Source organism: Cebus imitator, unplaced genomic scaffold (assembly GCF_001604975.1).
Source record: "Cebus imitator isolate Cc_AM_T3 unplaced genomic scaffold, Cebus_imitator-1.0 Scaffold10, whole genome shotgun sequence".
In the NCBI taxonomy this organism is placed as follows: Eukaryota; Metazoa; Chordata; class Mammalia; order Primates; family Cebidae; genus Cebus; species Cebus imitator.
The window spans coordinates 6,493,352-6,504,963 of record NW_016107325.1 but is presented as its reverse complement, the minus strand read 5'-3'; the positions used below and the strand labels follow the sequence as shown (position 1 = coordinate 6,504,963).

Sequence of the window (11,612 nt, the reverse complement as noted above, 5' to 3'; positions counted from 1 at the left end):
ATTTACAAACAAGAAGGCAGAAGCACAAAGAGAGTGTGTGACTTGACCAAGGTCACACAGATGATCAATAGCAGCAAAACTAAAATCAAATTATGCTGACACTACTTCTTATGCCATCTGTCCAGATTATTTACCATTTTTCTATTTCTCTGCAGTGACCTGAATCATTTCTGCTGGGTCTTATAGATCATTAAAGGTCTATGTGGCCAGTCATAAAACTCAGGAAACATGACAACATGCATCTCATCACAACAGTTTTCTTCACATATCATTCTTTTGTAACTTAGTACTTCACTTTCTTATCAGTAAAATCAGATTTTAAATATACATTAGAAGGAAAAAATACCAGATTATTTCCTATTAACATCAGCTATCTTGGATGTTCAATCTTCATTTTGCTCCATCCTTTCACCTTGATTCAATTTATTAAAACAGGATACATTGGGGCTTAATCAACATCCTTAAACTTCCCACAAACATAATATAAATAAATTCCATGTAGTGAGGAAGAGAGGATTTTTAATAAGTATGTATTGAATTAATGATCTTTATTTAGATAGATGAATGACTAAAGTTATTGTTATATTCACGTAAATTCATCATGGCTAGGTAGTAAACTAGAAGACTTGTAAGAACATCGAATGAGGCCATGCACAAACCGAGGCTGGCCATGGGCTATGTAATTTCAAGGTCTTTTGTCTTCAACATCAAAATTCACTTTAGAGAACTTAAGTGATTTTCATGCGTGACTGAAAGTGGAAGGTGAATTTTCAAACTGCTCTTTCCATTCCCAACCAAAAAAAAAAAAAAAAAAGACACAAGAATATCTAAAAAGTTTCCAGGTCTCTGAGGTCTCTCACCCAATACAAGCCTAGAATCCAGATGAGTAAAGTGAGTGGGCGAGGGAAATCATTTGTAACAAAAACTCATTATTTACAGATGAGAAATTTATATTGTCAGCATAGTATCTGTGAGGCTAATCAGAGCTGGAGAGTATATAAAAGCAATGTGCCTTGATGCAGAAGTGCAGAGCTCAGGACACAGAGCACATCAAAAGTTCCCAAAGAGGGCTTGCTCTCTCTTCACCTGCTCTGTTCCACAGCACACTACTGGAAGGTAAGATGATTATAAAATTGTAAAGCCTGTTTTGAGGACAGTTAAGTATTTTTAAAGGATAAAAGTATTATAAATTAAAATATTGTTCTTTCATCTTAGATTTTATTACTAATAGTACACAGAGAGGAACTGAGATGAAAAAGTTATATCAAATGAATTTACGTGTACTTTAATACAGCAAAGCCACAAAGCGAGTTGGAAAAATAATTCAATGCAAAAATATAAAATAGAAAAACAAAGATTCAAATCAATGCACTTGTTATAAGACTTAACTGTTATGAGAATTGTATTTTAAAATAATTGGTAATATTTTGAAGAATAAATATTTTTCTTGGATTTGATAGATGTGTATACTACTTTGAACAGAAGGCGCCTTTTAAAGTAAGCAGAAATGTGTCCATTAGGGAGGCTATAACAGAAATTGCTCTTTACCAATTAAAATCTCTGGTTTTCCAAAAGAGCAAAATCAATATCATCTTTCAAATATTCAAATTTCAGACATCTATCAAAAAATCAAAGTCCATGAAAGCAACTCTTCATAAATAAAACATAGCATACTTGGTGCGGAGAACAAGTATCTTCTATTTTGGAGTTTTCTTTGGATGGATCTGAGTGAAGCCCTAGATTAATAACTATTTACTGTGTATTAAGGACAAATAGTAATAAAATCTAAAATAGCTACTGTCTGGAATAAAATTTTAGTTTGTCTTTTTAGATTAAGCTCCCAAAGACAAAAAACAAATTTACAAAGATCTTCAATGGAGTAAATGATTAAGTCGTATATTTTTCCATACATACTGAAGACCTATTAGATAAAATGAGCTAACCAGTTTAAAAAAGTATTTATGTGGACTACAATGCCAATATATTTGGGGATAGAATATATGTCTTCTTTTTTAGATCTAAGATTAATCTTTCTGTAAGACTTTCTACTTATTATTGTTACTATATTTTCCTTTAAATTTAAGTGGAAATTTGTAGTTCTTACAAAACTGCAGCCTCTCTTTAAACCTAATGGGGAAAAATTAAGTGGAAATTATTTTCTTATTGAATAGGATTTTGATACTAAAATAACATAAATATTTACTTTCTCAGCCATTGTATTCAAACATTTGATTAACTCTATTCTTTTTTTTCACAATTTGGTAGACTTTCAAAAACAAATAAGTGAGATTTTTAAAGTCAGTTCTTTCTTCAGAAGAAGTCATTTATTGCTGGTAATATTATTAGATACAAAACTCTGACTTATTTATGTTGTTTATGGCTGTTCTTACTTCCATCAGCTCCTGAAGTGGCAGAATACCTCCTGCTCTAAGTCTACCTTAATGGAACATAATAGGAGATACTACAAAATGCTTAGGACTTTGGGTGAAATGAGTTATTTAAGAGTAAATTGAAGGCTCTCAGTCTTTTACAAGAACTTTCCAACAGTGGTATAATTTTAAAAAGAAGTGCTTACTTAATATTTAAATATTCCTGAAAGCATGGATATAACAATTGAGAGTTATAATCAGAAGACACCAGCTAAATACATGGCAAGATTTCCAAAATCTGCCAACTGGTTAAACTGAAGCATAGCAAAATGTCAAATTGGTAATTTAAAGCTGATGAATGAAAAAGGGTAAATATATAATTCCTATTATGTTCCTTTGTCTAAACATCCATTCAGTCTACAAAAAACCTTAATATTTCAAAGAAAGATGTTACTGCTGCAGGTATTCCAGTCTCTATGTTTTGGTGCCAGAGATAGATAGTAAATACAGCTAAGATGTTAAGGAAAAGATTGATAGTTTAAAATGATGGTATTTGTAAAATCCTTATTCCAAACCAAATGTCATTTGCTAAAAATACTTATTCAAATTATTTATGGTTAAACACAATCAAACTTGAATTGAAATGCCCACTTCTCAAAGGAAACACTATTGGGTTTCAAAGTAGCAGAGATCCATAACAAATACTGGACTTGAGGCTCCCATTCAGAAAACAGAAGAGTTTGCTCTGTGGGGACGTTTTGTCCCACATTCATATTGGTCCCCATCCCCATCCACACTGCATCGTCATGTCCTTAACATACTATGGCACCTGCTTGTGACACAAGGACAAGCCATCAGGTGTATCCTATAACCAAGTCTATAGTGTCACCAGCAGTGAATTACATGTTCTCATCTAAGTCCAATTAGAAAACAACCTGGGGACTTCTATGACTTTAGAAGAAAGCTCTCATTTTCTTTTAGATAGTAATCTCTTAGATTTTTAGTTGTGATTGTTCAGGTTGCCAGAAGCATTAGTTCTTGTTGCAAATTACTTGTCTTTAAAATGATTTTTTCCCTTTAATTTAGAACAGGTCAAAGCACCCTAAAATACCTCAAATCTGTTGGCCGCTTTATAATTACAAAGTCTAGACCAAGTTACACTATTTAAAATATAAATGAATAATACATCTGAACCGACAGCTGGTATGCCAAGTTGTAGCCTGAGGCTGCTTTAAGATGGTTGAAATGCAGTATAATGTAAATGCTTGGAAGTGAAGGACTATTAATTGAAAGCCAGACTGATAGTGAGGGGGGTGGCATGATGGATAAGGTGCCATTCAGGCTAACCATATGTAGCGTATCATCTACAGTGGGTATTTGAAATGTTGATTGTGGACATTTTAATTTTCAGTCTGGAAATGAGCCTTCTAATTATTAAACAGAAGTGTCCCTACATTAATGAAAAAGCTTAATGGTGGAACACATCTTTTGTATCCTTTTCTTGCCTCCAAAAAAATCTAGGGAGAAAAATATAATCCACTCTTTAAAATTAAGCTGGAAATATAATCAGAATAAAACTGATAACACTGGCTTTTTCTTTCTACTTATGATATTTATCTAATGAAATCTAACTAATTTAGACTGACATGTTTAAAAAATGTTTGCTTGTCCCCCTCACGTTACCCCTACTCTGTGTTCTGATAGACAGCAGAAATGAAAAGCATTTACTTTGTGGCTGGATTGTTTGTAATGCTGGTACAAGGCAGCTGGCAACGTTCCCTTCAAGACACAGAGGAGAAATCCAGGTATTAAATCCATAGTCTTGAACTAACAAAGTGATATGGTTAAAATAAAGCCTGTGAAAACTATGATTAGTGAATAGGGTCTCAGTAAATGTTCTGCACAATGATCAAATGTTTAAAGTATCCTTGTGATAAAAGCAGACTTTGTTGGAGTGTAGATCGGAGTATGTGTTTTTCATAACCAAAGGGGTGAGAAATGTTGAAAAACATGTTACATGGGAAATTATGGCTCTTTGAAATCTTCAGATGATCCTATCTATCAATTCATTACTCACACGCTGCATAATAGATTATTTCAATTATTCACATGAACCATTTTCTCTTTTTTCTTCCTTTTAAAAATAACATTATTTCTTGCTAAATGTAAAAGCCATACATGTTCCTGACAGAAATTATAAAACATATGCAAAAAATGTTAAGAACTCGAAATTCCACCATCCAAAGACAGTTATTCAAAGTAAAAAAATTTGGTATATTACTTTCCTGTGTTTTATGTAAACTGTACATAAATGTCTCTCAGCTCATTATACGGCTTTGTATCATTCTTAATATATTAACATTGTTTGATGATACAATTTTATTATATTATTTAAAAATATGTTAAATATATGGTATTTAATAGCTGCATACTATTTCATCTCATAAACATACAATATATTTATTTAACTATGTCTTCTGGATGCTTAAGAGGTCTTCACATTTCTTCCACAAAGAATGTTGCAAACAACATTTTATATACACAGTTTCCCTACATTTCTTACTATTTTTTGCACATAGATTTCTAGTTGTAGAAATATTGTGTCAAGGGTCTGAATGAGTTTAAACTTTGTATAATATCTGGCCAACTTGCTTTCCAGAAAGTTCATACACATGCACACTCTCATCAGCAGTATAGAATCATAATATCCTCCTCAGTATTCAATCTTTGCTAATTTCATAGGTAAAAATAGTATCTCATTTCTAAGTATTAATTACATTGACTATTTTCCCATGTATTTACCATGCCAACCAACTGTTGATTGCTGGCATATGGATTATTCATAATACAGTTTCAAATTAGCAAGTGTCTTTTTTCTTGCCTTTCTTTGAACTTTTAATTGTCTTCCTTCCACTATTAGCCACCATATAACTAGATAATTGTGCTGTTTTCATATTAATATAGGCAAAACAAAATTGGAACATAAATCTACTGCCCAAAGAAATGATTTGGGATTCTTCACTCTTCTAAAATATTCAAGTCACTAGTCTCTTCTGTCACTATTAGCATAATCATGAGTAGATTAATTAGCAGAAAAATATTTATTTAATCCTATTTCAGAAAAAAAGAAGCCAGTTGAGAAACATGTTACTAGAATTCAGAATAATAGTGTATGCAACTATACTAAAACAATGGGATTCTCATGACAAGCAAAGGAAGATCTGTCTAAACTGCCTACTGAAATACTCTGGATGCCTGCCTTGTTGTTTTGTTTTGTTGTTGTTGTTGTTGTTGTTGTTGTTGTTGTTGAGACAGAGTCCTGCTCGCACTGTCGCCCAAGCTGTAGTGCAGTGGCACGATGTCGGCTCACTGCAATCTCTGCCTCCTGGGTTCAAGCAATTCTCCTGCCTCAGCCTCCCGAGTAGCTGGGCCTTATTGCTTTATGTGGTCTTGTATTTTGTAGTGAAGATGCTTCTCAAGTGAGTCTACTCTTGAAGAGAGATTTACGTTGTACCCGTGACTGTTCTTCACAGATCATTCTCAGCTTCCCAGACAGACCCGCTTAGTGATCCTGATCAGATGAATGAGGACAAGCGCCACTCACAGGGCACATTCACCAGCGACTACAGCAAGTATCTGGACTCCAGGCGTGCCCAAGATTTTGTGCAGTGGCTGATGAATACCAAGAGAAACAGGTAGGAGTCTAAACCTGGTCCAAAACTTGCACATAAATGTATTAAATAGGTCTAAAATTTCTCTTGACATTATTAAGTTCTATGTTCATCAGATAGTGCCCATAAGTTCTTATAATTTTGAAGATTTTCAGGGTTGAGGATGCTCTCCTTTGTATTATGCCTCTGAATGTCTTGACCCGCACCCCTCTAAACCACTTACTCAATCTCTAGTGTGACATAGACTTTAAATTATTTTCCCAATGGTAGTCCTAGCGATATTTACTTGCTTACTCATTTCCCTTAAAGTGAAAATTTACTTTTGTGGACCTACGAGGTTACCAATCTAATTTTTACCGAAAGATCGAGCAAATATAACATTCTCTTGTGGGGTTCAAACCCAACATTAAAATTATCCCCTAGCCAAGGGTAAGGAATGGAAACAGATGCATTCCTTTTCTTGTAGAATAAAATCCAAGACATGCATTTAAAATTACAGCCTAGCTGCACAGCATAGAGAGAGAAGGCAGCAAATAAGAACACAAGCCTATCGTGAGGCATACATTTTAATGTTGGATTTTCTTTGACGAGTGTTGGGTTTTTTGCTGCATCTAGGCTACTGGAGGAAATTAACCGCAAGGGTTTCACAGAGATGGTGGAATTTCACAATTTTTTTGGAGGGTGGCCCACAAGGGGAAGGGAGTTATGCATAGAAAGTAGCTGACGATATCTAAAAATCAGGAAAAGGACATAGATTTGTCTGGATAGAATGGAGAAGAGAGAGAGCAAGAGTAAGAAATGGGGGGAGGAAAAGAGAGAGACAGAGATAGAGAGAAGGAGCAAGCAGGAGGAATAGGAGAAATAGAGTTGCCAACCAAAGGTTCCTGAGGTAAAGGGTGCAAGCACAGGAAGATGGCTATCACGGTCAAAGCCGACAACGGGAGAGGTCCCTGTTAAGGACTATAGTGAAAAGTGAGAAATCACAAATTTATAAAAATGAAAACAACTGTCCTCATTTTCTAGAATGGGAATGCCACAACTTGGTAAACTGATGTAAAGCAATCCTCACACTCAGGCAGTGTTGGCAATGCATTTAAGATGAGGTGATACGGGGTAATATGTGCCAGGAACACTGACAGCAGCTGACGGCTCACCTCCACGGCGCTCTGCATACCCTTGATGTTGATATGGGGTCATCTTCTTTGCTCTCCTTGTTACTAGCAGATCACACATTTTCTTTAATTCATTAACATGTGGTCCTTTTGGACCAATTCAAGATGGTCCTTTGCTTTCCCTCAAATCAATTAACTAATGCTGACCCCATATTATACTAATAACAAACAGCTGCCTTGCTTGCAAGTAACATAGCACAATGCATGGCCTGTATCCATTGAGACTAAAGCCAAAGGTAAGGCAGTTTTAATAACCAATGGCATACATAAGCCGGGGATTGCAGATGGATATGCTGGGAAGGGAAGGGGAGCTTTAGCCCACTGATTGTTATTTGCCCTCTTCCACCAGTCTTCAATCCAGAACATTAACGTAGCTTCAAGACAAATCCGCTAGCAAACTTCATCTCCTAAACTCCCTAACCCCATCTACATAGAATCCTGAACCCAAAGTTGCCACTGCTTATAGGTGAGAACCATATTGCCAAAGAGACAGATCTTCAATTTAACTTTCACATTTCTTTCAGGAATAACATTGCCAAACGTCACGATGAATTTGAGAGACATGCTGAAGGGACCTTTACCAGTGATGTAAGTTCTTATTTGGAAGGCCAAGCTGCCAAGGAATTCATTGCTTGGCTGGTGAAAGGCCGAGGAAGGCGAGAGTAAGTCTGTACATTCTTATTTGACATTTTTTGCCTTGATGCAGAAAATTTAAGACTACAGTTATCTATATATGGAGTTGAATTATAGAAGCAATTAGTATATAGTCTTGCAAAGTAAGGAAATAACTCCTACTGATGAGAAACAGAATACAAAAGTCAAGTCCGTTTTGTTTTGGGTAGTATTAATAATAGAGCCAAAGAGGTTACATTTTTAACCCCCTTATAGTTGCATTATAATGAGGTATTAAATATTTAGCCAAACCAGGCCACCTCTGAGAGTAAAAGGGGTGTTTTTAATAACTACACTGAAACAAGTTTAAACTAGGACTGTTTACTAAGGAACAGTGCTGAAAACTTCAAATATTTCAAGAAAACATGTAATATTTCAAGCTTAACTTTAAATATTTACATGTGTGATCAACATATATTTATGTGTTGATAAATATTCAGATAAAAATGTGATGAAGACTGAAAGTGACCAAACATAAGACATTGATAAAATGATACTCAAAGTACAGATAGGTAAAGGCATCCACATATTTAACTACATATCTAATTCCGTATGGGGTTGTCAGATAGATATTTGTTAAATAATCAAAGTTGAAAATGCATCCAAGACCATTAATTGCTTGCTTGGATCTTAAAACAACCAAACAGACTCCTAAACCTTCTCATTTTCTCCTGATTTATTTTATTGGCATTTGAAATATGAGAGACAGAGAATTTATGTTCAACTCTGATTTTTAAATTTGATTTAAAACAAGCTTACTGAAACTTAAAGAGATCTCAAGATGAAAGGGAACAGCATAATAGTTGTTTTTTTGAAACATTAACAATCAAACTTGTAAAACCAATGGTAAAATAATTTCTTACTTTTGATGATATTTTGTAGTGTTTTAAAGGGATACCAAAAATTCTACAATGGTAAACCAGTGAAAGAAAATCTAAAACCGATGTAGCTTTAACCCCTTATTGCATTTTGCAAGGCTGTTCCAACAATCTCTGGTTTTGTAGGATATGATATATTTTGTTAAATTATAGACAAATTAATAATCTCAATAATAGTTTCTGTATTATCAATATACTAAAATTTTTTAAACAACCTAGAAGATTGAAAAGGGCATGAAATTATGCAGGTTTGGTATTAGATCTTAGCTCTGCTACTTTCTCTTTCCGGCAATCACCAGTTCACAAGGGTTTTCTTCAGGTGTTTGATAATATGCCCTCTATAAACATAATCCTTTACTGTTTCCTCAAGACACTTGTGCATGTTATCCATGGTAGAAAATCTGTGATAGTTTATTTAAAATGTCTAATCAAATTTAACCCTTATTTTAACCCTTATTTTCTTAGTTTCCCAGAGGAGGTCGCTATTGTTGAAGAACTTGGCCGCAGACATGCTGATGGTTCTTTCTCTGATGAGATGAACACGATCCTTGATAATCTTGCTGCCAGGGACTTTATAAACTGGTTGATTCAGACCAAAATCACTGACAGGTGACTGCTTTTTAGTTACTTCTGAAAACCATCAAGCTTTCACAAATACTGACTGTCATACTGCTGCAAATTGTTCTCCATGTAGGGGAAAAGTCTGTACTATCTCGTTATATAAGAAATAATCATGCATGTTTAAGTCCTGTAAGAGTACATCATTATGTTTGTTTTGTATCATTATAGTTTTTATCCATTTATTCATTTATTCCAGAAACATTTACTGTCTATTAGAATCAAGAAGCTAGAAACACAGATAGAAAGGAAACATTGGAAATGTTACATCATTCACATATTGTCACATTAAAAATTGCTATGTATGCTGAAATTTTAGCACAGAGGTAAAATGAAGTATATACAATATTACATACTTTATAAGAGGAGTAGTAAAAACTGGAAACCAGAAATACTTATCTTGATGAATTTTGATTTTGTAAAATAATTATTCATAAATCTTTAATTGCTTTGATGGGCAGAATTTAGGATAAATAATCTTTAAATTAAAATATTTTAAGAGTCCGTAGGACAGAGGGATTTATAGACAAAGGGATTAATAAGCAACTTAATCATTGAAATATTTTCTGGATAAGTTAACTATATCATCTTATTATAATTATGTTAAATAATTTTCTTTTTTTTAATCTCTAGGAAATAAACTATTCAAGATCACCTTCACAACATCACCTGCTAACCACTTGGGATGTTTGAAATATTAAGTCCTGTAAATTTAAGAGATGTATTCTAAGGCCATATTGCTTTGCATGCCAATAAATAAATTTTCTTCCAGTGTTGTGTAGCCAAAAATTATAAATGGAATAAGCTTTTGTCAACATATTGCTAAGATATCAGCTTTAAAATATAAAAGTGCTAGATTCTGTTTTCTTCTTATTTTGGATAAAGTACCCCAACCCATTTACCTTTAGCAATGAAATTATTTTTCTATGATATAATTTGTAAATGTAAATTATTCCAATCATGACATATTTGAATTATACTAATAGGAGAAGAGAAGAACTGATAGCCACATTGGTGAAACTGGAAAGATAACTTTCTTTTTGAAACCTTTGTCTTAAAAATAATCAGCTTTCAATGTATCCAAGCAAGACACAATGAAATAAAATTTTCAAATTTCTTTATCATTGTCTGTTTTCTCTTTATTTCCCCCCTTTTTCATGCCTCACTCCTTCCATGCACCCCTGCTTGCTAAGCTGAAGTCCACAAGTCAAATCTGGTGCACAGACATGATGACTTCATGCTTCAAATGACTGCACAGAACTTTTAACATTTTGAGCCAACATTGAAAAACCAGGGTCTTTCATATAAAACTATTGATTTTTAGCATCTCTTGAAAAAGTCAGCCATCAGGCAATATTAGACCCAAAAGGCAAGTCTATCCTGTAGCTAAGTAGCAGCTGCCTCCAACCAAAGGATCAGGTGTTCCCGGCTCATGTAGTGCCCCAGCACACACCCATGCATGCTCACACACCCCACCGACATAATGCAGGCAGACAGCAAGGAACTTACCTCTGGCCCACTTTACTTGCAGACCAAACCTACAGGCATTTGAGTTTTCCCATCATGCCTTTTACCCTGTTATCTTTGTCCTGCAATGGCCAATATCTTGGGACGGTCTGATGGTGATTGCCAAGCCTGAGACATTTCTTTGCTATATTCAGCATTGCCAACTCTCTATCTCTATCTCTATAGCGCTCCCATAGGGTAGACATACCCACCAGTAAGATTCTAACATTAGCAAATTACTTATATACTTTGATCAGCAGTAGTGAATTTGAACTAATACCTGTAATAATCACTTTCACTTGTTTACCGAGTGATGAGCTTTTCCTGAAATGGATAGATATCTTAAGACCACAATTGTCTAACTAAGTCTACTGCTAACTATAGGATTTTGAGCAGGTCAAATATGCTTTCTGGAACTAAGTTCCTCATGTGACAATATAAAGTTAAAATTGTCCAATCACCATCATTTCTTAAAGAAGTCTTTGATTATAACTGTATTTTTGCGATAATGAGATTTCAGTAAAAATAGCGGCCTGAAGTATTCATCCTAAAATGGTTGTCACGGGGCAGCTCAAGGCAGAGTGACCAATGTAAGTATCAAAATTATGTCTGTCAGCTTCTCCAGAACCAAAACCATCATATCTTCCTCCAAAATATCTCAGTGACGGAGGCTCACAGGCCACACAAGTATATTCTCACAGGAGGGTTTTTGTTTGTTCATTTTCT

At 34.5% G+C, this 11,612-nt stretch overlaps 1 protein-coding gene across 1 annotated transcript; it reads left to right on the top strand.

Moving 5' to 3' along the window:
• Nucleotides 1-869: 869 nt before the first annotated feature.
• Nucleotides 870-10,501, top strand: GCG (glucagon). Its single transcript, XM_017547968.2, has 6 exons — nucleotides 870-1,116; nucleotides 4,074-4,174; nucleotides 5,903-6,064; nucleotides 7,737-7,874; nucleotides 9,228-9,371; nucleotides 10,014-10,501. Exons 2-6 carry the CDS (start codon nucleotides 4,083-4,085, stop codon nucleotides 10,018-10,020), a joined length of 543 nt encoding a protein of 180 aa, XP_017403457.1. The 5' UTR covers nucleotides 870-1,116; nucleotides 4,074-4,082; the 3' UTR covers nucleotides 10,021-10,501.
• The last annotated feature ends 1,111 nt before the right edge of the window (nucleotides 10,502-11,612 follow it).

Coding starts and splice junctions, on each gene's coding strand:
- GCG (XM_017547968.2), top strand. CDS start 4,083: ATGAAAAGCATTTACTTTGTGGCTGGATTGTTTGTAATGCTGGTACAA. Junction 4,175..5,902: donor GACACAGAGGAGAAATCCAG/GTATTAAATCCA, acceptor TGTTCTTCACAG/ATCATTCTCAGCTTCCCAGA. Junction 7,875..9,227: donor AAAGGCCGAGGAAGGCGAGA/GTAAGTCTGTAC, acceptor TTATTTTCTTAG/TTTCCCAGAGGAGGTCGCTA.